At 54.2% G+C, this 26,340-nt stretch overlaps 12 protein-coding genes across 12 annotated transcripts; 6 read left to right on the plus strand and 6 right to left on the minus strand.

Moving 5' to 3' along the window:
* The first annotated feature begins 217 nt into the window (after window positions 1-217).
* On the plus strand, window positions 218-1,383 carry DL89DRAFT_8493 (uncharacterized protein). The gene has a single exon (XM_040892157.1). It carries the CDS (start codon window positions 488-490, stop codon window positions 1,361-1,363), a length of 876 nt encoding a protein of 291 aa, XP_040747248.1. The 5' UTR covers window positions 218-487; the 3' UTR covers window positions 1,364-1,383.
* Window positions 1,384-1,402: 19 nt separating this feature from the next.
* On the minus strand, window positions 1,403-2,516 carry DL89DRAFT_242851 (uncharacterized protein; the record flags this gene model as incomplete). Its single annotated transcript, XM_040885019.1, has 1 exon — window positions 1,403-2,516. Exon 1 carries the CDS (start codon window positions 2,477-2,479, stop codon window positions 1,403-1,405), a length of 1,077 nt encoding a protein of 358 aa, XP_040747249.1. The 5' UTR covers window positions 2,480-2,516.
* A 370-nt stretch (window positions 2,517-2,886) lies between these two features.
* Window positions 2,887-4,967, plus strand: DL89DRAFT_319685 (uncharacterized protein; the record flags this gene model as incomplete). The annotated part of the gene is made up of 2 exons (XM_040891146.1): window positions 2,887-3,632; window positions 3,723-4,967. The coding sequence occupies exons 1-2, from the start codon at window positions 3,042-3,044 to the stop codon at window positions 4,965-4,967; spliced, it is 1,836 nt and encodes a 611-aa protein (XP_040747250.1). The 5' UTR covers window positions 2,887-3,041.
* A 1,852-nt stretch (window positions 4,968-6,819) lies between these two features.
* On the plus strand, window positions 6,820-7,877 carry DL89DRAFT_8563 (uncharacterized protein). Its single transcript, XM_040892163.1, has one exon. The coding sequence runs from the start codon at window positions 6,963-6,965 to the stop codon at window positions 7,752-7,754; it is 792 nt and encodes a 263-aa protein (XP_040747251.1). The 5' UTR covers window positions 6,820-6,962; the 3' UTR covers window positions 7,755-7,877.
* On the minus strand, window positions 7,811-8,560 carry DL89DRAFT_253938 (H(+)-transporting V1 sector ATPase subunit D; the record flags this gene model as incomplete). The annotated part of the gene is made up of 1 exon (XM_040885225.1): window positions 7,811-8,560. One exon carries the CDS (start codon window positions 8,558-8,560, stop codon window positions 7,811-7,813), a length of 750 nt encoding a protein of 249 aa, XP_040747252.1.
* Window positions 8,561-8,661: 101 nt separating this feature from the next.
* On the minus strand, window positions 8,662-9,507 carry DL89DRAFT_289700 (uncharacterized protein; the record flags this gene model as incomplete). The annotated part of the gene is made up of 1 exon (XM_040889986.1): window positions 8,662-9,507. The coding sequence occupies one exon, from the start codon at window positions 9,505-9,507 to the stop codon at window positions 8,662-8,664; it is 846 nt and encodes a 281-aa protein (XP_040747253.1).
* Window positions 9,508-9,997: 490 nt separating this feature from the next.
* On the minus strand, window positions 9,998-11,922 carry DL89DRAFT_8569 (cysteine proteinase). Its single transcript, XM_040892164.1, has 2 exons — window positions 11,643-11,922; window positions 9,998-11,558 (listed from the first exon to the last, which is right to left on the minus strand). Exons 1-2 carry the CDS (start codon window positions 11,650-11,652, stop codon window positions 10,111-10,113), a joined length of 1,458 nt encoding a protein of 485 aa, XP_040747254.1. The 5' UTR covers window positions 11,653-11,922; the 3' UTR covers window positions 9,998-10,110.
* A 562-nt stretch (window positions 11,923-12,484) lies between these two features.
* On the plus strand, window positions 12,485-13,672 carry DL89DRAFT_289702 (hydroxyacid oxidase 1; the record flags this gene model as incomplete). The annotated part of the gene is made up of 1 exon (XM_040889987.1): window positions 12,485-13,672. The coding sequence occupies one exon, from the start codon at window positions 12,485-12,487 to the stop codon at window positions 13,670-13,672; it is 1,188 nt and encodes a 395-aa protein (XP_040747255.1).
* A 385-nt stretch (window positions 13,673-14,057) lies between these two features.
* DL89DRAFT_208878 (ARM repeat-containing protein) lies at window positions 14,058-16,691 on the minus strand (the record flags this gene model as incomplete). Its single annotated transcript, XM_040884147.1, has 2 exons — window positions 14,058-15,634; window positions 15,680-16,691. Coding segments are annotated over 2 exons (2,589 nt in total), but the record flags the coding sequence as incomplete, so codon positions are not given.
* Window positions 16,692-20,166: 3,475 nt separating this feature from the next.
* On the plus strand, window positions 20,167-20,805 carry DL89DRAFT_264033 (uncharacterized protein). Its single transcript, XM_040886074.1, has one exon. It carries the CDS (start codon window positions 20,306-20,308, stop codon window positions 20,768-20,770), a length of 465 nt encoding a protein of 154 aa, XP_040747257.1. The 5' UTR covers window positions 20,167-20,305; the 3' UTR covers window positions 20,771-20,805.
* Window positions 20,806-23,164: 2,359 nt separating this feature from the next.
* Window positions 23,165-23,665, minus strand: DL89DRAFT_253944 (uncharacterized protein; the record flags this gene model as incomplete). The annotated part of the gene is made up of 1 exon (XM_040885226.1): window positions 23,165-23,665. One exon carries the CDS (start codon window positions 23,663-23,665, stop codon window positions 23,165-23,167), a length of 501 nt encoding a protein of 166 aa, XP_040747258.1.
* Window positions 23,666-25,212: 1,547 nt separating this feature from the next.
* DL89DRAFT_264035 (alpha/beta-hydrolase) lies at window positions 25,213-26,127 on the plus strand. The gene has a single exon (XM_040886075.1). The coding sequence runs from the start codon at window positions 25,252-25,254 to the stop codon at window positions 26,101-26,103; it is 852 nt and encodes a 283-aa protein (XP_040747259.1). The 5' UTR covers window positions 25,213-25,251; the 3' UTR covers window positions 26,104-26,127.
* The last annotated feature ends 213 nt before the right edge of the window (window positions 26,128-26,340 follow it).

Below are 26,340 nucleotides of genomic sequence, written 5' to 3' on the forward strand. Positions count from 1 at the left end.
CCTTTCTCTCTTTTCTAACTTTCTCACCGCTGCCGTCGCCGCCGCCGCCGCCCTTCTCTTTGCTCATCTCTTTCTGTTCTTTTTGTCAGTCCTGCGTGGAGAACTTGTTTATAGCGTCTCTTTGCTTTCTTTCGCGCCCGGCGCTTTCTTCGTCTTGAAGAGATCCCAGCGTGCTTTTTGGGGGTTCTTTCTCTGCTTCCTGTGCTTCTGCTCCACCCGCCTTTTAGTAGCTTCTCCTTGGCCTATAAGATCTTCCTTTTGTTCTGTTCTTTCTACAATTCCACTCATCTAACCTATAGGGCTGGCTGCTCCTGCATACATGTGCCGCCGGATGTGATGGCAGCATATCCGGCTGATTGATTAATAGCCAGTCCGTAATCGTAGATTGGGTGATTAGCGGCTCGACTGCATTTTTTCGCTGGCCCAAAAAAACACAGGCCAAGGCCGCTTCTCCTTCACACATACCACATTTCCAATACTTCCAGCCATGGGTTTCAAGAAGCCAAAGACATCAAAGTCGTACCGTGTGGACACGTACAACGAGAATGACGACAAGGTGCAGCGCAACCTGGATCCGACACAGGTGGTGAGCGGCGGAGGCAAGTCGTCGAAGCGCAAGAACAGAAACACGTCGGATGCGCCCAAGGCGTTCCAGCACATCATGCAGTTCATGGAGATGAAGCAGAAGAACGACCAGCGCAAGCAGCAGCAAAAGAAGCAGGCCGAGGAGAAGACCGAGAAGGAGAAGGCAAAGGCGCCCCAGGGGCCCAAGGAGATCACCGAGGACCTGAAGCTGCAGGCCGGCGAGACAATTGCCGAGTTCAACCGCCGTGTGCGGCAAAAGATGGCCAACAACCTGCAGCTAGTGGGCACGTCGGCATCGGTGAAGGCCAAAAAGCACGACAACCCGGCATTGGACGAGGGCGAGGAGATCGTGGTGTCGGGACGGTCCGAGCGCAAGCGCAAGAACGACATGGTGCGGCGGGAGCGCAAGCGGCTGAAGAAGCACGGGGCAGCGGATTCCGACGAGGAGCAAATGGCCGTGCAGCCAAAGTTTGGCGAGCAGGCGCAGGCGCCGCCGATTTTCAAGGCCTTGCCAAAGGAGACGTTCAAAAGGATGGTGCCGCTGCCAGCGTCAAGGGAGGAGGCGCAGCAGAAGAAGCTGCGCGAGGAGCTGGCGGTCAAGAAGATGATCCGGAGGACTGCCAGGCTGTCGCCGCTGGAGCGCATGCAGGCGAAGCGCAAGGCGAAGATGGAGGGCGGATCGGCCGCCGAGAAGCGCATCATGGAGGCGGAGCGCGAGCAGGCGATCCGGCGGTACCGGATGCTCAAGGTTGCAAGGGAGTCAAAGAAGAGTGCGTAAGCGGTTTATTCTGTGTAATGGCAAATACATGTTTTTTACTTATGAGAACGAGTCCCATGCCCCGCATGCCTGGAAGGTTATGCAGTGCTGGTCGGAGAGGCGGTAGGCCTGGGCGAACATGTTCTCGCCGCTAACCAGGTAGCCGTGCTCGCTGGTATTCCACGAAATTGGCGCGTCCTCGTGGCCCCAGACGCACAGGAAAAAGTCACTTGCCTGGTCGGCAAGGTGCTGGGCGAACTTGGCAATGGCGGCGGGCGCCAGCAACCCTGAGACGGTCAGAACCGATGCATCGGCTTTGGTGCAGGGCTGCGAGACGCTATAGGCGTTGATGAACGGATCGACCCTGTCATCCGTCAGACGCTCGGACTCAAAGGCCACCTGGCCGATCCACTCAAAAAGCTCCTGCGCACCCTCGACCCAGTCCTCGGACGGCTTCTGGGATGTTTCCAACAGGCTGCTGGTCTCTGGCACCAAGATCCCAGCGCGCTCGCCAATGCTGACCGCTGGCAGGTGTTTGGTCAGACCCGGCAAGTCAATGTCTAGTGACTGGCCGGTTTCGGCTGCAAAGAATCCCAGCTGGAACTCGACTGGCTGGTTCAGTACTGTGTCGAAGCTCCATTTCACGCGCTCGTACATTTTGCGGCCAGGTGCCATGCTGTCCAGCGTCAGATCGACCGTGACAATGTGCCGCACGCCGCGCTCAAGCGGAAACTTTGCGGTCTGTCCAACCAAGCCCGCTGACTCGTACGAGTCCTTGCCCAGACTCAGGATCAGGCGGCCATGGCCGTCGATGGCGAAGAGGTCGCCAGAGTCGATTGCATTACTCTGGCTCAGTGCCACCAGGCTGCCCGTGGATTTGATGTACCGGGAAATGAACTGTGGGTCAATGAGCTGGGACAGAGTCATTGTGCCAGTGTAGTAGTGGCCGAAGGGGCGGGATTCAAGGAGCTGCTGTGCGCTGTGGGCACTAGGTAGGATCGCTGTGCACTGGTAGTTGAACGGGTGTGTTTCGATGCACTTGAGATGCTCGCGTTTCTTTGATGCAAGGGCAGAGACAGTCACAAATAGCTTTGTTTTGCTGTGGCGGTCTGGCGGAAGCGGTACGTGGCTGCTCATTTCTGTACAGGGCGTTTTGCAGGAGGGCGAGGCAGGGGATCAGTGTTTGGCACTTTGAGCACTTTTTGCGCATCAGAGCCGTAGAACTTGAAGCCTGCTGCCGTGTCAGATGTTGTGGGCAGGGCCAGCCCCTTTTTTGCCAGATGGTCCAGCTCCAAGTCTCCAGAGCCGAGCCGGTATTTTTGTGTCCGCTTTTGTGCCGGGGAGTTAACATTGCGAGATCCGCTGTGAGCTGCTCGGTCAGGATAATCTTCCGGCTCGCCCCCCTCCTGACGCATGTGCCTTTCACGCGCACACACCTGGCTGGCCAAGCAGCGAGGCTCCGGGCGAGCCCCGCTGAAAGCACATGCCACCGAGGCACGCAAGGGCACAGCGAATTGCGCTGTTTATCAGTCACCCAGCGACTCTGTTATCTCATCTTCAGACGCACGCATTTTTCTTTTCTCCTTTTCTCCTTCAGTGGGCTTCAGTACCATTTCTCGTCTTGTTCACCCTCCCCAACATCGATACTAACACAACGAGTAACGGTTTAACAAGTGCAATTCAAGTATTTTATTTTAGAATGTATCGCTCAGCAGCTACTCTCAACCGGGTCAGGGCGCTGGCACCGCTAGCAGCCAGAGCGACAATGCGCGCATCGCGCATCCTCACTAGCCGGGCGGCGCGGCCCATGGCGATGCGGCACCTGTCGACCACGCGTCCGTCGCTGAACACCTCTGACATGGCCGAAGTGGAGGAGCCGCGCGAGGTGATGGAATACGACGTGGTGATTGTGGGCGGCGGGCCGGCGGGGCTTTCGGCGGCGATCCGGCTGAAGCAGCAGGCGGCGGCGGAGGACAAGGAGGTGAATGTGGTTTTGATTGAGAAGGGCGGGGAGCTTGGCGCGCATACGATGTCGGGAGCGTGCATCGAGACGGGGCCGCTGGAAGAGCTGTTCCCGGACTGGAAGGAGCGGGGAGCGCCGCTGAACCAGCCAGCGCTAGAGGACCACATGCGGTTCCTGACGGAGAAGCATGTGTTCCCGCTGCCGCACCCGCCGACTATGAGCAACGCAGGCAACTATATTGTCAGCCTGAGCAACGTCGTCAAGTGGCTGGGCGAGCAGGCGGAGGAGCTCGGGGTGGATGTGTTCCCAGCGACAGCAGCGAAAGAGGCAAGTTTCATTTTTTTTTTTTCCCACAGATCGATTCACCAACAGTCTCACGGGGGAGGAGCCAAAAGCTGACAATCTTTTATGCACTAGGTTATCTATGGCGAGGATGGCAGCGTGCAGGGCATTGTCACCAACGACGCTGGCGTGGACAAGCAGTTCAAGCCCAAGGACACATTTACGCCAGGCATTGAGCTGCGTGGCAAGGTCACGCTGTTTGCCGAGGGCTGCCACGGGTCGCTGACCAAGGGGCTGATCCGCAAGCTGAAGCTGCGCGACGAGGGCAAGTTCCAGACATACGGCATTGGCATCAAGGAGGTGTGGGAGGTGGACCCGGCCAAGCATAACGCGGGTGAGGTCACGCACACGATGGGGTACCCGCTGGACTACCGCACGTACGGCGGCGGACTGGTGTACCATATGGAGGACAACAAGGTGGCGGTGGGCCTGGTGGTGGGGCTGGACTACCAGAACCCGTACCTGTCGCCGTACAAGGAGTTCCAGCGGCTCAAGGCGCACCCGTTCGTGACGAATCTGCTGAAGGGCGGGCGTGTGATCTCGTACGGAGCGCGGGCGCTGGTGGAGGGCGGACTGCAGTCGCTGCCGAAGCTGTATTTCCCGGGCGGTGCGCTGATCGGCGACACGGCCGGGTTCCTGAACATGCCCAAGATCAAGGGCACGCATAACGCGATGAAGAGCGGGATCTTGGCGGCCGACGAGGCATACAAGGCCATCGTGACGGAGGGCCGGGGCGAGGACGGGGCAGCGGTTGAGCTGCAGAGCTACGAGGAGGCGTTCAAGAACAGCAGCATCTACAAGGAGCTGTATGAGGCGCGCAATGTGCGGCCGTCGTTTGACACGGCGCTGGGGATCTGGGGCGGCATGATGTGGTCGGGCCTGGACACGATGTTCCTGAAGGGCCGGGTGCCGTTCACATTCCAGCACAAGCACCCGGACCACGCGATGCTGAAGCCGGCTGCGCACTTCAAGCCGATCGACTACCCGAAGCCCGACAACGAGATCACGTTCGATATCCTGACCAGCGTGTCGCGCACCGGCACCAACCACGCCGAGAACCAGCCGGTTCATCTGCGGCTCAAGGACCCGCAGGTGGAGATTGCGCATAATCTGCCCGTGTTTGACGGCCCCGAGCAGCGGTTCTGCCCGGCCGGTGTCTACGAGTATGTGGATGATGAGGCAAATCCAGGCAAGAAGCGGTTCCAGATCAACTCGCAGAACTGCATCCACTGCAAGACCTGCGATATCAAGGACCCGTCGCAGAACATCAACTGGACTGTGCCCGAGGGCGGCGATGGCCCGCAGTACGTTGACACATAAGGGGGTGCCATATGAGCTATATATAGTCAGCATGGTGTTTTAAATACATATGAGGCACTGGATGATGAGAGGCGAGCGGAAGTGAAACAGGTCTGATAGGCAAGCGCCCCTATCTTTACATGGATAGGTCAGAACTGTTGAGTGCAGATTTCGGTGATGTAGTTAGATACCATATTTATGATTATCTATTGCATAATGGCGATATCGAGCTACATGGCATGCGCGAAATGAATCAGGTAGCAACATACGTGGATACCGAGCTGATGACAGCATACAAGAACAACATTGTGTTGCACTATGGCACTTGCCTACAGCGGATTCTGGCCAAATTGATTGATATTCGCAGCCGCAAAAACACACTGCACAGTACAATGGGCAATATGTCCAAGGGATCACACAATATGTGTGGGATGTGTGGAGCCGGGTTGCAGATCTAACATCAAAGCCTTTTAAGGCACATGGTGATAGAAAATTCTACATAATGGTGACAACAGATGGTGTAATGATATGCATTTTATTATAAGACAAGGTATCTAAGGCTGATGGTGCAGTAGATGCTGATGCTGCAGGAGGCAATGCTGTGGGAGGCAATGCTACAGGCGATGCTGCAGGAGGTGGTGCTGTGGGAGGCGATGCTACAGCGGGCTGTCGCCATATCCACCAGATCCCACAGCCAGAGCTGCAGAAACTGAAAGGCCGCTGTGTATTCATCGATCCAGGTCAGGGCGATTTGCTATACATGATGCACGAAAATAACAGTAATGGGAAAGGGGGTGAAAAATGCTCTACCGCTACACACGGCAGCAGCACAATAAGGAGCTCAAGCTGCGCCACTACGACAGGATTCGTCAGGCTACAAAGGATCAAGTCCCAGAAGATGCTGTCCGCAGAGCAGAGGCAGAGCTTTCCAAGCACTGGTGCCGGACCCTTAGCCCAGCAAAATTCCGTGCCTACGTTGCTGCCTGTGCATCTGTGCGGTGTGTCCTAGCACCGTTTTATGCCAGCACGATGACAGCGCGGAGGTTACCAGAGCAGCAGCCCACTAAGTCAATCAAGCAGCACCAGAGGCGCTGGAAGGCCCATCCGGGTGTCGGGACCAGTCCCAAGGTGTACCCGCTTCACCGCAAGCTGCGCCTTGATTCATTCATGAACCAGGCCCGTGCAGACCACAGGCTTGCCGCGAAACTCTGGAGCAAGTTCGGTCCAGACCCAGTGCTGATCATGGGCAATTGGAGTGCGCCGATGGCCCGACACCATGCGCCGATCCGTGGCAAGGGATGGCGCGACAAGTTCAAGCACCATGGCTTTGAGGTCTATCTAGTCGACGAATTCCGGACATCGTCGATGTGCCCGTTCTGCTGCGAAAAGTCGCTGCAGACATTCCGGCATGTTCCCAACCCGCGGCCCTACCAGAGATCGAAGAACCCAACTGTGAAGTGCCATGGCCTTCTCCGCTGTACAAGCGAGTCATGTAAGCAGACCATGGCACAATACAGGCGAGCCTATTCGTCTCGGCTCTTGAACCGCGATCTCGCAGCAGTTCTAAACTTCAGACTCATTTTCCAGTCACTCTGTGATTCAGGCAGTATTCCTGAACGGTTCCGTCGTTCTACGGCCGTTGCTGCCAATGCTTCTGGCACCACCCCGTCAGCAAAGCACCCGCGCAAGAGGCGTGCAGCAGCAGGCTATCAAGATGGGAGATGTCCATGATCGCTATTGCACCAACAACCATCCGACACGTTCAAATGGCCGGTTCACCGTGATGCTCTTATCGACGTGTCAACCCATGCTGACTAGCAGCCGAGCTCGCATCGCGGGCAGAGTATTTCTAGTAGCCAATTGAGATCAGGGGTCTGTCAGCAAACGGAGAGCATCGACAAACAAACACCAGCCCTAGTTCGTGCTCGCACATAAAATAGCACAGGACTTGGCTTTCATCCTCCGGGAGAATGCTGCGCATTCGGCTTTCTCTTTCCACTTCGTATCTATAACACAATGACCGAAACCCCACTCCCCACGACAATCAACACAGGCGACCGGCGGTCCTGGGGCCTGGGCATCACTCTGGCCAGCACTCCGACCGCTCCCGCCAAGCCGCAAATCCACGAGGACACGGTGCGCCTCAGCTCAACCTCAGAGCTTGCCAGCCAGCCGTCGCTCATCCAGCGGCTGACCACGGGACTCTACACGCTGCTGTCATCCGGCAGCCCCACCGAACTACGGCCCAAGACGCAGATCGAGGACATGCTCGAAACCTACTACCAGTCGCAGGGCCGCGCCGTGCCCCACTGGGTCAACAGCCCGCCCGCCGACCCACCGCTGGACACTGCCAGGGAAAGCCGGGCATATCGTGCCAGCCACCGCATGTCGCGCTTTCTCGGCCTGCCAAACAGGACGCCGGTGGAGACGCCGACCCTGCGCGCTGTGGAGTCGCCCGAGTCGCCCAAACCCGATAGCGCATTCGACTCGCCAGCCGCAGCTAACGAGCCGCCGCGCATTCCGCGCACCGACAGCGGGCTGCTATCGTTCACTGGCGAGCCGCTGCAAATACCGGCTACCCAGACCACCGGGATTCTGCCAAGGGCTTCGCCAACACTGGCGCGGCAGCTGAGCCAGCGCCTGCGGTCGCCGCTGGCGCACATGCGTCACACACCGTCGGCGGAGCCCCGGCGGCTGCCCGACTCCTTGATGGGCACGCCGCCCATCAGCGACAGCACCAGCATTTCCAGCACTGCGTCCTCGCGACGCACGGTCCGGAGTCTGTTCCGCCGGCTGAAACACCGCTGAGGGATTTATTTGAGCACGATGGGAGAGAAAAATACACAAGAGCGGTCCCCGTGGTTCTAAAAGATAATGTCGTCGTCCACCTGCTCCGCCAGCAGATTGCGGCCAGCGCCGTGCAGCTCGCCGTCCTGGATCGCCTGCAGCTCGGCCCTATCGCCCGTAGCATCGGCCGCCCGGGCCTTCTTCTTCGACTGGATCATCTTGAGCCGGTAGAACTCCTCGCGGTCCTGCTCGTCGAGCTCCGAGTTGATGTACGCAATCGTGTTCTCGATCCGCGGAATAATCACATACTCGATGGCATTGACGCGGCGGTTGGTCAGCTTAATGACCTCGTCCAGAATCACAAACGCCGTCTGCAGCGACGCCAGCTCCACCAGCGTCTCCACCGCCTTCACATACACCGCGCGTGCCTTCTGGATCTGCTGCCCGCCGCGCCCCAGCCCCGTCAGCTCGAAGCCGCTGCCCTGCGCGTCGCCCGCGCGCTCAAACGCCGGCAGAAACACACCCGAGACGTTCTCCTGCTTGGCCGCAACCGTGAACGACGCGCGCTTGGCACTCTCGCGCACCTGGTACGAGATGTCGCCGGCTATGTAGGCCACTTCGGCCAGCGAGAACGACGCCGTCTGCAGCACCTTGCCCATCTTGAGCTTGGCCTCCTCGATTTTGCGCACAATTGCACGGAACCGCGTCGTCAGGGCCTCCGACTTGCGCTTCAGAAGCGAGTGCCCGGTCTGCGCGCCCTTTAGCCGCATCTTGGTCACCGTCAGGTTCATGCGAGTAGGAAACACATTGTCGCGGACTGCTGCCATGATTAGAACTGAAGAATTTATAGAGCTAAATATGAGCGAAGGAGAAATAGTGGAGCATAGGAGCATGTGCGATCGTAGCGTCTTTATTTTATTTTTTTTGTTCAGGCCAGGCTGGTCCACTGCGACGGGCAATCCGAAGTCTCGGGCTCGGAGCTGATAATTTCAGCCAGCGACAGATACCCGTCCTCTATGTCCTCGTCGACACAGACCTCCGAAGGCATGCCGGGCTCGGCGCAGACGCGGATCCTTCTGCACAGAAACACAACGCCATCATCCGACTGCGCACCCACCACCTCGACCTCGACACGACGGTCGTTGGGCAGCTCATCGCCGCTTGCCGGCTGCAGCATCAAAAAGAACGACGCAAACACGATCTCGTCGGTTCTGCCCAAATCATCAATGAACTTGGACGCAGTGACCATGGATTCGGGCGCAACCAGCCGTAAGAACGGCGTGCCAATCAGCTCATCCCCGTCAACCAGCAACAGCCTGTCTACTGAATTAGTGACAAACACGATACTGGGCCCAATCGGCGTCGCCACCAGCCCAGGCGCCATTGCCTGGTCGCTGGGGCATTCCAAAACAAAGCACGCCTTGGGCTGCGTCGCCTGCGTCACATATATTCCTTGCTGGCTGACAGCCTCAGCCGCAGCCATTGCGCGCTGCGTCTCATGCAGTGCATCGATTTGGCGCACGGCCAGGTGCGGCAGCGGCTCGGCCGGCTGCTCCGGGAACATCACCGCCACTGCCAGAATGCATGTGTCGCAGTTGAAAGCCACCAGGCGGGTGGCCACTGAGGCGCCGTCTTGCGCCTTGGCGTTCAGCCGCATTACCAGCACTGATGCAGTGTCGTTACTGTACACCGCCGGGTAGTCCAGCTTGTAGGCGTCGTCGGCAATAAACACATATGCGCTCTGTCCCAGCATCGCTGCCGGCTGGAACCCCATGGCTGCGCGCACCCCGAGGATAAATACAGAAGCCGTGTTTCCGCCGACTTGTCGTGGATCACGATAAATGATATGCCCATATGGAATACTATGTCCAAATAACGTGCCGAGATGTTTTTTTTTGCGAAAGACAGAGGAGAGGGAAGCGAGGGAAAATAGTATTAGTTGCTTTTTTCATCACTCGTTTTTATGCCTTGTTGCCATCCCCCTCAATCAGTCGCCACCGGGTGGTTTTGGCTTGGACCAAAGGCGGAGGCTGCCCCGCTTGTCAATGGCCTGTGCTGTGGATGCAAACTCATGCACAATGCCACTTAGATAATAGAAAAGACTACCGCCGCCGGCAGGGGTTCCACAAGACCAGCTCTTGCCTTTGTGCATCCCGCCACCGCCGGAATATCCTCATAGGAGCCTCGGCACTCTACCGTGTTGTGGGAATTCAGAGCTGCATGCAGCTGCTTATTTTATGTTTGCAACTTCGTCGGCCCCGTCATGCATGGTGTTACAAAAATAACGACTCAGGTCCAGAATGTTGTTGGCTCCAACAACACAAAAGCAAATAGTGGCTGGATTGCTGTTGATGCCAGCAAAAGAATATCCTATCTTCTACTCCAGCCGCTTGGCACGGTACAGCGTCACATACGCCGTATGCCAGTCGCCGCCACCGCACAGCTTCAGAACGTCGTCATCCGTGACCATCGACACGACGTCGTCATCGAACTTGTACCACCAGTGCGACGTCTCTGGCAGATTGGCACCCGAGGGATCTGGTCCGCCCTGGTCCTTTTCCTTGCGCACCCACGCCATGTAGTGGCCCGAGTTGGCTGTGCGTCCAATATGCGTGATCACGCCCACCAGCTCATACATGCCGCTCGGGTTGCACCCCTGGTCGCCCTTGAACTGCGCGTCGAGCTCAAACGGCGGCAGCTCCGGCAGCGTATCCATCGCGCCTTCGCCCTGGTTATTGCGCTTAGCGAGCTTGCGCTCCTGCGCCTTCCTATCTTCGATTTCGCGCAGCCGCTGCTTGACCGGCCGCATGCGGTCCTGCAGCTCGGGCGTGCAGAACTCGCTGACGTCGAGATCGAGCGGGAACTTGACCGCCTTGACGATCTTGGCGTCGACCGACTCGGACGCCTTCCAGAAGAACCGGTTGAATGCGACCGTCAGGTATTCGGGCAGACGCGCAATGCGCGACGTGGCCGTGTAGTGCGCATTGCGGCCCAGCGCCTCTGAGTGCTTCTCGATCGTCTGCTCCAGCCCTTGCTTGATGCCCTGGTGGACGTAGCTAACCGACTTGTCGATGTGGCAGTCCAGCTTGCGGAACGACTCCTGCTTCACCGTGGCCGCCTCCTCGGGCGCCTCCTCCGTCCGCCACGTGGTCTCCATCATGCCGCCCATGAACTGGTCCACCACATTACCATTGCTGTCCTTGAGCTCGCGCCCCAGCGCCGTCAGAATCTCATTATAGCACTCCTCCGCGTCCTGCTGCCTATATCCGCCGAACTGCGGATCGCGCTCCGCGAACTTGGGGAACACCTGGCGCAGGAACTGCAGAAACACGATCGGCGCCACGCCCTCGCCCGACTCCGACAGCAGCTTGAACAGCTTACTCAGCGCTGCCGTCATATTGCCTTGCGCATTCGCCTGGCCAAGCCCGCCCGGGTACGCCGCCAGCGCCTTCTGCAGCTCCGGCACCGCCTTCATGCACTGCAGTGTTGCATTCATGTAGCACGTATTGCCCATGTTTGTCAGCCCGGCCGGAATTGCCAGCGCCTGCGCCACCTCGTTCTCGCCCATGTCCTCCATGAACTTCACTGCCTGCTCCGGCGCCTTCGGCAGCTCACCCACCGTGCCCATCATACGCAGGATCTGCCCATCCTTGAGCCCCAGGTGCGACATGTCCGTGTCGTCCTTGAGCTGTCCGCCCTTGACCAGGATCTTCTGCCGCTCGGGCGACACCCCTGTCAGCGAAAACAGCTGCATCTTGAAGATCTCCCCGGGCTGTGTCGTGTCGACGTCGACGTCGTACTTTTTGCCTTGCCAGCTGACCTTGACTACAAGCACAAAACGTACATTAGTGCTCATTCTTTATTCGGGCTGTGGTCCCCGGGTCCCAGCTGCAATGCCGAACTACTTGCCTTTAACCATTCTAGAATAAGCGAAAAATGAAATGTGGTGAAATGTATGCGATAGAGAGACAAAGGAAGGCCCGTAGCGCCAATGCCGCCTGGACGACGTCGACGAAGCCTTGTGTGTGCGTTTGTGGGAAATGACGCGTCCCGGACCAATCTGGCTATTTTTGCCTGGTGATTACAATCTAATCGTGGTATTAGCGTCTGTGCGCAGCGTGCCATCGACTTCAAGCAATCAGGGCTGGGCTCGTTGTGCGTGGGGGGGCTTTTTTTTTTATCCGTTTGGGTTCCTCCAGCCATCGCTCCGCGCTAATAGCCACTAGACTGCGCACCACCCGGTGGTTGGTCTGCCGCGGATACTGTCTCCAATGGGAAGAGCCCGCCAATCCCGCTCACCCCCGGCTTATAGAATTGGTGAGACACAGACGGATATATATATGCTTGCTGGATAGCCGAAAACACATTGCTGCCTTGCCTACCCCCTATGTTTTGCTGAACCATTGGTGGCTCATGGCCATCTCGTCTGACATAAACGGTGGGGGAGAGCTTTGCTCAGCATGTCGGACACATTCAGACTCGACTGTATCGGGTGCATGATGTGCACGGATTGGCGTGTGCATGCGAATCTGGCAGTCTCCCAAGACACGGATTCCGGCAGAGGGACAGGACAGAGCAAAAGCGGGAGTGGGATTTCCGGCCTCATGACGGAGAAAGGATATTCCCAGCTACGTGGCCAGGCAAGGAGCTCCTTCCTACGGGTAATAAATACCCCCTCGCGCGTGGATGCGAGTGGAAGCTCCCTACCTCTTCTCTTTCTCCTTCTCACCCCATCCAGCTTTTCTTTTCCAATGGAGTATTCAAACGGACCTGTCTGCATCAAGGACCTCGAGCGCATCGCCAGCAAGGTCATGCCCTCGGGCGCCTGGGGCTACTACGACTCGGGCGCGAACGACGAGCAGACAAAGCTCGACAACATGACAGCCTTTGACAAGTACCGCCTGCACCCGCGTATGCTGCGCGATGTCTCCAACATCTCGACAGCAACGACGATCCTGGGCCAGCCGGTGCCGACGCCCCTGGGCGTGGCCCCCTGTGCCATGCACAAGCTGGCCCACGCCGACGGCGAACTGGCGACCTCGCGCGCGGCATCGCAGCACGGCGGCGTCATGATCCTCTCGACATACTCGACGACCTCCCTGGAGAAGGTCATTGCGCAGGGCAACAGCAACATGCAGTACTGGATGCAGCTGTATGTGTACAAGGAGCGGTCGGTCTCGGAGCAGATTGTGCGGAGGGCGGAGCGCGCAGGCTTCAAGGCCCTGGTGTTGACTGTGGATGCTCCGGCATTGGGCCGCCGGCTGGTCGATGCGCGCAACAAGTTCAATCCGCCAGCGCATCTGCATCTGGAGAACTTTATTGATCCCGAGATTGTCAATAATCCGGACGGCTACGGCGCTGACCTCAGCAAGAGCGCCTCGGAGACCTTTGGCGCGACCTTTGGCGCCAATGGCGACCAGTCGCTGTCGTGGGAGAACGGCATTGCGTGGCTAAAGTCCATCACCAAGCTGCCCATTATCGTCAAGGGCATCTTGACCGCCGAGGACACCAGGCTGGCCATCAAGTACGGGTGCGCTGGCGTCATTGTGTCCAACCACGGCGGCCGCCAGCTCGACGGGACTCTGGCCAGCATCGACGCGTTGCCGCAGGTCGTCGAGGCTGCCGGCGACAAAATCGAGGTCTATATGGACGGCGGTATCCGCAAGGGCACCGATATCTTCAAGGCGCTGGCTCTGGGCGCCCGCGCTGTGTTCGTCGCCCGGCCGGTGCTGTGGGGTCTGGCATATAACGGCGAGGCCGGCGCCAAGCACGCGCTCGACCTGCTGCAGAGCGAGCTCGAGCTGACCATGATGCTGTCCGGCACACGCACCATTGGCGAGATCGACGACTCGTATATCCTGGAGCCCGAGTCCCGGTGGGTGCAGAGCTCGGTGCGCCGCCAGCAGAAAAAGGTCAACCAGCTCCGGGCCAAGCTGTAAAGCTGCATCCTCTTCTTGACATTTTGTTATTAAATCGTTATTATATCTGGAGCATCTGCATTGGCGGCAGAAGCAGGTCACCGGTGTCACCTGCGTCAGTCGTAGCCTCCGGGTCCTCCGGGTCCTCCAGGTGGTCGCGGCGCTCGCTTTGCGACCAGCCCGTGGTCGACTGCTGGACTTTCTTCTGGTCGTATTCGGCGCACACCGGGCACACTGGACTGTACTGCTTGATCAGCAGCGACCGGTCCAGCTTTGTCTGCAGCAGCATCCGGCGCTGGTCCCGCCGCCCATGCACTGCGATCTGCCGCCGGCTATTCGACATCGACAGCGTCGATGACTCGGCAGTACTGCGCATCTGCGTCTTGGCCACCACGTCCGGATGCAAAATGCACTTGTCGTGGAAGATGTGGCCGCACCAGAACGCCAATACCGCCGAGCCCCTGGGCAGGTCCTCGAGCGGCAGCTGGCAGACAAGGCACATCTGGTCGTTCTCGATGCCCAGGCCCTGGTGCTGCATATGACGCAGGCCATCCGACAGCACATCGACATCGCCGTTCAGCACGTGTTTGCAGTCTATGCACAGCTCGACCTGCAGATGGTAGTCGTGCAGGACGTTGGTCAGCGCCCTGCGGATGCCTGGCACCGAGAGCTCCGAGGGGATGTTGCGAATCAGCTTGGTTGGGTTGATGTGGGTGCCGCCGAGTTCCAGCAGGCCCAGGATGAACTCTGGCTTGTCGCGCGAGTACATCAGCAGGTCGTTCCACAGCTCCGGATCGTTCTGCTCCTTGGCGAACTCTATCGCCTTGGGCACATCCTGCAGCCGCTCGATAATCAGCATCAGCGCCCGATGGTTGTCGCCCATGCGCCCCAGAATGAACACCATTTCAGGCACCAGATTGCGCTCCTCGCAGATCTCCAGCGCCTTGTCGAACGAATAGTACGTGCTGATGCGCAGAAAGTTTAGCAGCTTCTCCGGGTTGTATTCGGCATAAAGCTCTACCTGCAGGTCCGCGAAGGGCGCGCCTAAATGCGGGTCTTTGGTCAGCAGCGAGTGCAGGTAGATGTGCAGGTGTCGAGGTGCATTGACCAGCTGCTTGACCACATTGGCCGATGGAATCGCATCGGTGTTGTCAGTCAGGAGCTGCACGCCCGCAGCCTCGCATCTGTCCTTCAGTGATACCTCCTCCTGCTCCGCCAGCGTATGGTCGTCGTAGAGCATCACCAGCTCGGCCTTGTCACGGATCGCACCAAACAGGTTCTCGTTGCGCACGCGCTCCAGAACACCCTCTGCGAACAGCTGCAGATGGTACAGCAGTGATTTGGACGGCTGATTGAGTCTGTCATACAGAAACGCCAGGACTGTCTTTAGCTGGTCCACATCCTCACCCCTGGTCGATTTTTCCAGGTGGTCCTCGACCGCCAGCACTACGCTGTAGGCGTTGAACAGGGACGACGGCCAGGTGAAGACCAGGCGTCTGAACTCTGGCACATCTGTGGCCATCATGAGCCCCAGCACCATCTCATACACTGTGCTGGTCAGTTTCAGGCCCTCGGTCGGAATATACGGCACAATCGCCTGTAGCGCATTGGCCTCAGCAAACGCGAACACCCACGACTCCCACACATCGACAGCCTCGGGTGTATTGACATGCGGCAGCGCACGCGCGCACACCTCGGCCGCCTCCTTCGTATTGCCGTCGTCCATCAGCATCTGCGCATAGCTCTGCCCGATGCCCTGGTACTCTGCCTCCTTGATCTGGTCGCGGTACATTGCCCAGGCACCGTCGCCGCGGTACGCCTCCTCGATGTCAAGCAGAGCCTGGCGGTAGTCGTCGCGCTCGGTCAGCCACTGCACATGGTCCTTGAGCCCGCGCGGATGCACTGACACCAGCTGCTTCGGGCTCAGAATAAACCATGTATCGGCCTCAGCCAAGGGCACCGATGGCTCGCGCTGGGCCGATGCTGCATCGCTGTCGGGCCTGGGCGTGGCCTGCGTTGAGTGTGCACGTGCAGTGCAGTATGCGAATCCGTAGTCGTTGGGCTGCAAAAGCTGGAATCCCTCCAGCGCCAGCACGTCGCTGGACACTTCCTCAATATTGCGGTTGATCATGCGCAGCTCCGGTGGCTGCGCATTGCGTGACTTCTGCTGGTGCTGCTCGTCCGGGACCTGGTCATCGCGTTCTGCCATGGTGCTATAGACGAGCTCCTCGTCGCCATACGATAGAACCAGGAACTGGTCGCGGTACATAGCCAAGCCGCATACGATGAAGTCGGTGCGGAACAGCACCGAGATCTCGGCAAACAGAGATGGTCCCGCGCCACCATCCCCGGCGCCCGCTGCCTGCAGACGCTCGCGCATCTCGACGATCTGAATGCAGTTGGCCCAGCCCACAATCAACGTGCGGGTATCCCGCCAGTGCAGCCGGCACCGGAACAGGTCAGCGCGCGGACTGCCTTCCGGCCGCGCAATCTGCGAGATCCTGGTGCCATGCTCTGTATCGTATATCTGGACTCCCTCGTCGCACGCCCACGCAATCAAATTGTCCTGCCATTGGATGGTCTGGATCGGGCCCTCGCTGGTAAACAGAATTGTGTCGCTCTTGCCAAACCACTTCTTCTCATTCATAATCAGCTGGCCCGAGGTGCCGCCCGACACGAACCGCCGGCTGGCCCTGCGGCTGAACATTGGGTCCAGGGCCACTGCCTTCACTGGTCGGCTGTAGTCCGCCGCCATAATCTCGTCGCTGTATAATGCACAGATTACCACGCGCCCGTCGTCGCCCGCGCTGGCCACGTACTCGTTGTCCAGGTCGATGCTGACGCTGTTGACTGTGGCCGAGTGCGCCCGCCACCTCTTAATCTCGTTGCCTTCAAAGTCCAGAATCACAACGTGGCCCCAGTGCGTGCCCAGGACCAGGAACCGGTCTGACGCTATCAGCGCGCTCGCGGTGTCCTTCTCAAACAGTGCTTGTATATTGCCACCCAGCCGCTTGTAGCGCAGTGCTGGCTCTTCATCGTCCTCGTCATACTCTTCGTCGTCATCATACTCCTCGTCTTCAATGTCATTGTCACCAGAAATGTCTTCTGCCTGCTCGCTACTGTTGTACACTGCCGTGGCGCCGGTTCCATTATCACTGTCAAGGTCTGGAAGCGGTCCTTGTTCATTCGACGCTGCATCAGCACCACTGCGCCGTCTGGATTTTGTCATTTAAAAATAGTGTAAATTGAAGAAAAAGAGCAAAAACAACAGCCGAAAAGAGCAAAGGGAGAGAAGACGCATGGCGGCTTCTGGGAATTTGCACTCACAATTTGTATCTGGTGACGACACGTTTTCGAAAATGGCTTGGTGGACAGCTTTCATCTGAGCCGCTAGCAAAACGAGCGAAGCTGGCACCAGTTAATGGTACGTATGGTGGAAGGTCTGGTTGGTCGCAGTTTGTTGTCCCAGCATCGCTACTGCGCAATGTCGGAGCACAGCGAAACTTCAAATGGCACACCAGCGTCCCATGCTTATCGATATTCACAACAGGGTGTGTATTTCGCCATTTGGAATGCCGACGAGGCCAGAACACAAGAATCCAAGGTGCCCGGCCTGGTGTAGAATAAGAAGGACAGCCCTGTTGTCAACAACACCTGCAGCGACATTGGCCCATGGCTTGATATAAGCTCCCATGCATGTGTCTGTGGTGGTGCCCAACCCTTCCTCAAATGCTGCAGGAGCCCTTGTTGACAGCTAGCTGTTTTTAATAGTCATATTCCCCAAAAAAATAAAGACATGGAGAAGAAAAAGGTGATGGCTGGTCGATGTGAGCTTCGCATACATACGATACGGAACTCGCGATGATACAGGTGCACGATTCAGCACTGACTATAATAGTGGGCAGATTCCATGAAGCAACTGTACATTTGCTTGCAACGAATCTAGTACACATAATCGCATTGATTCTATGGGTGAAGGTGGACGGGCTGCATTCGCCGACATCACAAACCTCATGTGCCCAGCTGTCAATTTGGACAAGCCGGGGATGAAGCACCTGTCGCTGTCTGCATCTGTTTGCACATGGGGTCTGTTGTCGGATGTTTCCATTGAAGAATTTGCCCACTTGTCTCTAGCAATTGCAAATACATGCCCGTTGCCCTCTGTCGGAACACGACCAGGATATTTTGGCCAGGTTTTGCTGTTGTGGCATAGCTAGCAGCCCCCATCCCCTTTGCACACCGAGATCGATACTGCATTGTCGACCATGGTGAACATTGGAGAGGCCAGCGTTCGTCATCCTGGGCACAGCTTCTGTGGCTGAATGCTGGCTTGTCCAGCAGTTGCTGCTTCATTTTCCGCCAAGAGACTCCCTTATTCCTGCAGCTTTGTCAGACAAAAGGAGTGATATGCCAAGGATGAACCATACGAAAAGAGCTCTGATTATTTAACTGTGTGCTATGTTTGGTGGTTGAGCGGCAGGGTTCATGACAACCACCCCTGAGTGTTTAGAATCTATACTAGTCAACATTACAGATGGCGAGATGTTCAGCCCTAGAGATGTGTTATTTTACGAGCCGCTTGCTTAAGACAAGTCACCCATGAACATTAGGAAGCTGCCAGGCGGCCAAGCCATTACGAAATGTGAACAATGCTCTGTCATCGGGCTATATGCAGCACCGCAATAGACAGCGCCAAAACAGCAAAGACACATGGGTGGTAGGCTGTGCCAAAAATGGACAGGCGATTCCCAAAGCCGAGAACGCCGAGAAAAATCAATTAAAGTATACTGTTCATGAATGAGTGTGTTCCTGTCGGAGCAACCTGGGCCAGCGAGCGCGAGAGTGAGAGAGCGGAGAAGCAACATAGGGGATGTCATGCATTGCCCACTTGCAGGGTGTCACCCATTGTCCCAGCAGCCATGGCTCGCCAATCCCTCCCTTTAAACCAGTTTTCATATCTTGTGAGCATCACCACGCCCGCCAACATGCAAGTTGGGAAATGGATTCTGGCGTGCTGGCCGTGTTTGGGACTACTTGTGGAATAAATCGGGTGGCAGTATAGGCGATGCCCACTTTTCATAATGAGACAAAAACCTGCGTATCTTGTGTGGAGGTACCCAGCAATCCTCTATTTCAAACTTCAGGGATAAATAGGCAACCAACAGGCGACGGGGTCTTTTTCTTCACATCACTTTTCTTCGCAGCCTTTTTTTTTTGCAACATCTTAGTAAGCATACCTCACCCATTTTACACCAGAACAAAACAATTTGCCAGTTAAATACCATGAACGCTTGCAAGCTGGCGGGTGCGAACAGTCTCCCACCAGACATCCTCATGCCTATTCTGTCGCTGCTTGCAGAGGAGAAATTCACCAAAACTCCAGGCGGCAGCGGATACCGCTGGCTGCAGTCTATGGCGGCCCTCAATAGCAACTTCTACGGGGCTGTCCAGCAGCTACTCTACAAGACAGTCTATATCACACGTACCCCTCAGTACGACCCGAGTGTCACTCCACCAACACAGGTGATGAACCACAACTGGTATTCCAACATACCTGAATGTCTGCGTGCTGGAAAGGCAGAGGAGACGCGATGCCTTCAAATCGTTATGCGGAATGCTGTTCAATGCCCACTCGGGCTGCTGGAGATCCTGCAGCAACTCCAGTTCGGTTCGGCCGTGTGGAACTTGGTTGAAACTATTGAGGTCTATGGGCTCGGGTTCTTCGCCGGTAGTACTCTTCAGTCACCTGATGAGCAGCGCGCGATTATCCGTGACACATGCCTCTTCTTCAGAACCCATCTGCCGAACGTCAGATCTCTGATGTTTCGCGAGCTGACTGGAGAATGGGCAGCACGCGACGCTGATGGTGAGTTGACTTTTGAGCCTCTCGGACTGTACTCAGAGCTACAGCTCCAGTACCTGTCACAGGCTACGGATGTGGAGCTCATGCCGCCGTTCCCAGAGGGAGACTATCCAGTGCTTGGAAACAACATCCGGAATCTCCGTCTCGATTACTACTTGTTACATCCTCTAACCGATATGATATTGCCGCTGCTGCCCGCCGACAACCTAGAGTCCTTGACCATCACCGATATTAATGAGGATTTGACATGGGAAAAATTTGACTTTGACATGACCGGCGTGGTCAATTTCAGCAATCTCACTTCTCTGGACCTCAGCTTTTCAGCTGAGCCTGAAGGACTAGTGCCATATTTGCTACAAGACCTTGAAGTTCACTTCCCAAGACTCAGAGATTTATCTGTTGATTTTTCCACACGCCTCTATACTGACTTCTACACACTGTTCGGCTCGCCAGTGCTTTCTACGTTGCGGATTACGGAACATTACAAAAGGCTCAGTGCTGTTAACGCGAACGTAATCCGACATGCCAAATCAGTGACTATTATTGCTGGTATCCCTAGTGGTGACAGGCCAGTGAGTCCGATTAAGGAGGAAGTCGCACATCTGCTCACTGCTGACTCTGACGTCGAGGAACTGTACTTTATTGGTGCGCGTTATGCAGTGCCTGAAGACATTCGCCTATTTAACCTCCGCATCTTTTACATCACGTTACATACAGTCACGATTGACGATATCGTGGACATTCTGTGGATGCTGCCTCGCTTGCAGCACCTACGAATCTGGTGCAACTCCATGAGCCACATGGACGCTGGAATTAGCCCAGTCAGGATCCAGCGTGCTATGCCAGCTGCCGTGCAAAGGTTCATTTTGCCAGCTATTACTCCCAAGCCAGCCGCTGTTGTCTCGGCTAGCACTGCCAGGATAAACATGCCTTCTACCAGCAACACCAACATCAATGCCCAGTCCACCAATAACAACAGTGACATTATGCCCCCGCCAATAAAGAAAAGACGCACTGAGAATAGTACCGGTCCTGCCTACACCATCTCTCCGTCCTGTGGCCTGCTCAAGTTTGAACTTCTTTCGGAGAAGTTTTTCGACAAGACAGCCGTACGCAACTTTGTTGAATGTGTGCCGACACTGCTCTCGGTCTCGGTTAACGAGAGTTTCCACGAAGACCTTGAAAGGCAATTTGTTGGCAGTGGGAGAAGGATTGAGGTTTGCTCATTTGCACCTGCACTTCGTAAGGCTAGTTGAGTTATATTGATGAATAAATGCCTAAATAAATTAACTAGTACCTAATTGAGAAACGGAAGAGACTCCCAATTTAGTGTAGGTACATAGCCGCCCATATAGCCACCCAGCAGCTCTGAGAGCACCTGCCATGTAGATCTGATCGTACCAGAAATCAAATATTCAACATATAATATTTGAATTAAAAACTCATATGCTTGATGTTGATTGGTGGTGTTCGTACACATTGCTGCTTACAAAGTTAGCAGGCCGTTGTAAATTGCAAGAATCTGAAGCGAAAGTCTGCGCATGCTGAACAGATACCTGTGTAAGGAGCTGAAACCAATTCATGTTTCAAGTTTTTTGCGAATATTCATATAAACAGCGCTTGGCGCAATACAATACGTGAAACAACAATGCATACTTGCACTATATCATTCAAGCGGCTTTAACAGAAGACAATGTGCATATTTGTTGGGTCAGCCCAAGATTCAGAAACGCACAGGCGCGAATTTCATCTTCGCAGGGGTAAGGAGTCCGAGGTACCATCTGTTCTACCTCGGCATTACCGCTAGCAGGGGGAGATACTCTTTGTCTACTTTACACAACTCTTCGTGCTCTAAATTGGTTGCTGCATGTGGCCTTGTCACCGGCCCCGCAAGCTCATAAAGAAGCAATTTTCTCTTACAGGTTAAATGATTGTATTAAACAGAGCGTGCTGCATTTGTCAAGAAAGAGTATGGCTAATATACGGAGAGGAATACTTTTGGCAACCGTGTTCATAGTGTGGATGTGCCAAAAAAAATATTATATAAGCTCAGAGAAACAGAGGATCGGGGTAGCACTTCCCATCTTTCTTCAACATTTAGTCAACACTCCCCCTTCACCAATACACTTTTTTTTTTACTTTTGCCTATCATGACCTCATTAGACTCGTTGAGCATGCTTCGTCTCAGTGCAGTACCTAAGCCTAAACTTAGCTCACCTAAAGGTACTGATATCATTCCTAACCTCTGGTGCTAGCAAGCATACCTTCTTCTGTACTTGTTACGTAGCTGCTACCAACAACACCTACAAGTAGTTCATGCATAGCTACGCGTTAACTAGCACGAATATATTCCCGCCAATAAACATAAGCTCTATATCATGAAATTGCAATACATATCCTTGAAATTGTGTGGTTATTTTGTACTATGGCTATTATATGCATGAAGTTCGACTTAGACCAAAGCGATGCCAAAAGTAATATCTGCTTGCTAAATAACGGCTGCTTAGTAAGAATTCATTGAAATTCAGCTGAGTTTACCGGAATAAAGTGTACCCTGCAATTAGGAATTTATAGGCCTATCTGTCATATCTGTGATAGCTTGTTAATTGACTGCACTCACAGAAACAAAATGAAATCTATGAGACAGTTTCCTTGTATTCACTATTGGTAGCCCATGAAGTTCTGCATCATTTATATGATATATTCAAAGTAGCACTTAACTACAGTTGAAACACGCCGACTGCATTGCTGGTACGCTCACTAAGCAACTTCATGTAGTTATATAATATCATGGTATGACTGCACAAGCTGCTGGTAGCCAATGTTAAAGTAAGAGCTGACAGAGAGTAATAAAAATTTTAACGTCAGCATATACTATGAGTTTTTGAAGAAGGACGCGTTGGACAGTTGAGTTTTTGAGCCAATTTAACGAGCAGCGTCAAATGAAGAGAACAATCTCTAAAACGACAATCTGTACGTGCACTATACTACTCATATGATGGAAGAAGATAAACTCATTGAAGGAAATTGCATTGTAGGGGTACTTGGTGAAAAGTGCTTGATTGTTGGGTGCGGAGTGTGGATGGGCCAAAAGCTTATATGGAGACACGGAGATACAGGGAATAAAGACGGTATTTCATGTCTCCTACCAACATCATCGTAACCATTTTTCTTTGCCAATACGCTTCCCCTCCCCCCGGGAATCTGCCTACCATAGTCTCAAATGGCTCATTGCACATGTTTTGTCTCAAATCCGAGCCAATGGAGAAATTGAGCTCTTCTGGAAGTGGGTTATAGAATTAATAGTTCTGGAGTTAAGACAGGCTCTATGCATGTCTGAGCTGGGATTGTCATCAACAAGCGGTCGCTCTTTACGTCTGCATCACCCTGGCCCTGGTCTGTCACGCAACTTGTCGAATGTGTAATTCCACAATGGTCACTGAAACACAGGCTAAGAATGCCACTGGAAATGTCAGCATCTGCTTCATAAACTTGACACAGCACAACTGGTGTTCCGTGTCATTGGGTAGAGACTTGGACATCTGGTAGACATTACATGAGCTGCCAGAATTTCAGCGATATATCGATACAAACACCGACTGGTGGTACATTGGGCGCATTCTCAGAATGACTCGACATCATAAGCTGGATCAATGATAAAACGCACGAGTGCGGTCAGCCTTGTCCAGAATCCTGATGATAAGCGCGTGGAGCCCCTTGAACAGCTGCTCTCTATCACAAAAGTGGCACACACCATGCTTGTCTGGCTTCAATGCAAAGCCGACGATTCGACGAATCTGTTCTTCAAGCAATGTGCTCATTATGCTCTGTAGTACTGCTAGCGCCAGACGAGGGTAGGAAAATAACTTAAAAAGAACGTTACCCGTCAACTTGGCAATGTGGTGCAGAGCCAGCTGAGATGGTGATGGAATGGATGCATCAGTAGCCATAGCTATATACGACCAGTAAATCTGCATCGCCATGCCTGATGACTGGTCCAGCGAGTCTAGAATAGTCTGTAGTCTCTTGATGGCCATCCCTGTCGCCTTTGGATTATCCCCGCCTAGGTCCGTGATAACTCCTTCAATCCACTGCTCAGGTTCGGGCTCGCTCTTTGATGCAAAATCAGTTTGGTGCCAGCACTGCGGCATTCCCAGGCCTTATACTGCGAATGACATCGGATGACCAACACCAAATACCGCAGATTTACTGGTGGCAGAGTCACTGTAACCTGTACGCTAAACGGGAGGACGGAACAGTGACAAAGTTGTTGACCCAGCTGGCCCGACCAGTACTGCTAGGATACCCCTAATTTTCCCCGGTACGCGGCTGGCCGCTTTGCTACAGTCCAAAACTGTTGGAAGGTCACGAGTTTCAGCGAGTGGTTTGAGCTGAGTCAGCCAGACAATTATTGTATTGTATAAGGAATGGGCTGTAAGCAGCCAGAAAAAAGAAAGAACTACGAATAAGAAGAGAAAGTAGTTATAAGAAAGAAATCGAGAGTGGAGAAGAGAGAGATCCCAAAGGAGGATCGGAGTCATGGCTGTGATGACACATGGATCCGATGAGGAAGGAAAAATTGTAGAAACTCAGAGAATCATAAATTCTGACAAAAACTAGACCGGGTTAGTACCCTGTGATAGCCCCTGAGTTCTGAGGCACATTCAGGCTATCGAAATCAAAGGTGGGCACTAGACGCGAAGAATAGCTACCCATTGAAAAAAGAAATAGGAGCACACAGTGGGTGCAGAAAGGAATTAGCACAGATATGCGATGTAATGCATGTAAACATAAATGGAAATGGGTGCCCAATTGACGCACTGCAAAGCTACACCAGAGAATACGCTGCTGACAACCCCATCTCTTCTCCACGCGTGGCTTGTATACAATAAAGCAACTATTGCTGATAGCCTTCAGGATCAAGTGCGTAGCTACGAGCTATGTAGAGAGAGCTGATCTGAAAAGTTGGCAGGAGAAAAGGGAGGGTGTCCAGTTAGCTTGGAGTCCGGCTTTGTGTGGGTTGGTCATCGGTATGGCGAAGCAAGAGTGGTCTTGCATTCTGGTGTCAGCAGGTCCAAATGTCAACAGCAAAGAGCGCAATAAGATGATCCAGGATTTGATTGGCAGCTTCCTTGGGTGCAAGATAACCAACGACAGCGGTAATTCCAATGCACAAGCTGCGGAGTACAGGGAACACCGCCAAGAATCATAGTTCGGAATAAGAGAAAACAGGTTTCAATCCGGGTAGCTTTCTGTAGTTGTACATGCATAGCCAGCTGGATATTTTCTTTCTGAACCATGGGACATGGCTGCTGTTCAATACTATCCAGAATAACTAAAATTGGCACTGGCTATGCAGAATGTATCTTTAAATAGGTATGCACGAAGATATTGCCAATACAGATTTTACAATGAGAACAGTTCTGTGTCGGCCTTTGTAGACAGCAACTCTAGATCCTGTTTATGAGTGCATATCATATGCAACATGGTGATAATCCACAATGAGAACTAAAAATAGCTGGGGTTATAAATCGGCAATGCTACCGTGAGACAAACATGCCAGTAGGGACTTGCTAGAATCTTGTGAATGAGTCTGAGCTCTTGCTGACCAAGAACCTATCTAAAAATAGCTTTTATGAACTATTGCTATTTAAGCTGAGGTTCCTGTGCTCGCCTGCCACAGCTTCTACATTATCAAGTATAACTTGTGTCCATCGACTATTGTTACTTTGTAAAAATGCTTCTACAAACTCTTGCTATTGGCACAGTTGCTCTCCTTGTGACTGCCCTTCCTTCATCTCCGTTCGACAGGCGTGCAAGCATCTCAGTAACAAGCACGGACAACCTTGTCAAGTATGCCAACTACGCCGATGCCGCATATGCTGATGTCAAAGTCGATACATGGAGCTGCAGTGGTGCATGCAAAACAAATGCAACTGCTGGCACCACTGTTTACGCAACATGGAACTACCCAAAGGTAGCCAGTACAGGCTACATGGCATACAATCACAAAAACGAGGAAATCATTGTCGCATACCGCGGCACCAAAACGCCTCAGGGCTGGATCACCAACGTCAAATACTTCAAGGACGATTGGCCATCGGGCGTGGAGGACTCCGAGGTACACCAGGGGTTCCTAAAGGCATACAAAGCGTCACAGTCGTTCGTAAGCAAGTCGCTGAGCGCGCTGACAGAGTCACTGCCTACGTATAAGATCATCTTTGTTGGGCACTCTTTGGGTGGTGCGCTTGCTTCGCTGAATGCTGCCGATGTCGCACAGAATGCCCCAAGCAGAATCAAGCAGATGCAGCTGTTCACATACGGTCAGCCGCGAGTTGGCAACAAGGAGTTCGCTACATGGATGAGCAATCGCGGCTTCCCGATATACCGTGTCACCTACAAGCAGGATATCGTGCCCCATCTCCCTCCTCAGCTTTTCGGATTCAAGCATTTCAACCAAGAAGTGTGGTACCAGCTATCGGGTGAGCCCAAGTGGTGTGGCAGTACCACTGAGAACAAACAGTGCCAGAACAGTGTCGATGCTGACGATTACAGCACAGACGACCATTCCAAATATCCTGGTCTGTAGACAGTGTTAATATATGCAACTACCATATCAAAACTCTAGTGTCCCCATACCCTGGTCTTGCACTTGAACCATGGTGAAGTTGCGAGCGCAAAAATGCTTGGATTCATGGGCATGCTGCTTACAATATTTGGCCCTTTTGATTTTCAAATATTGCTTTGGACAATGAGTCGGAAGCGGAGTCTAGCGTACAAAACATGTGGCGCTGCCTCCTGAATATACACACAGACGCTCCTTCAA

The sequence above is a fragment of the Linderina pennispora genome (assembly GCF_002104995.1).
Source record: "Linderina pennispora strain ATCC 12442 chromosome Unknown DL89scaffold_1, whole genome shotgun sequence".
Lineage (NCBI taxonomy): Eukaryota > Fungi > Kickxellomycota > Kickxellomycetes > Kickxellales > Kickxellaceae > Linderina > Linderina pennispora.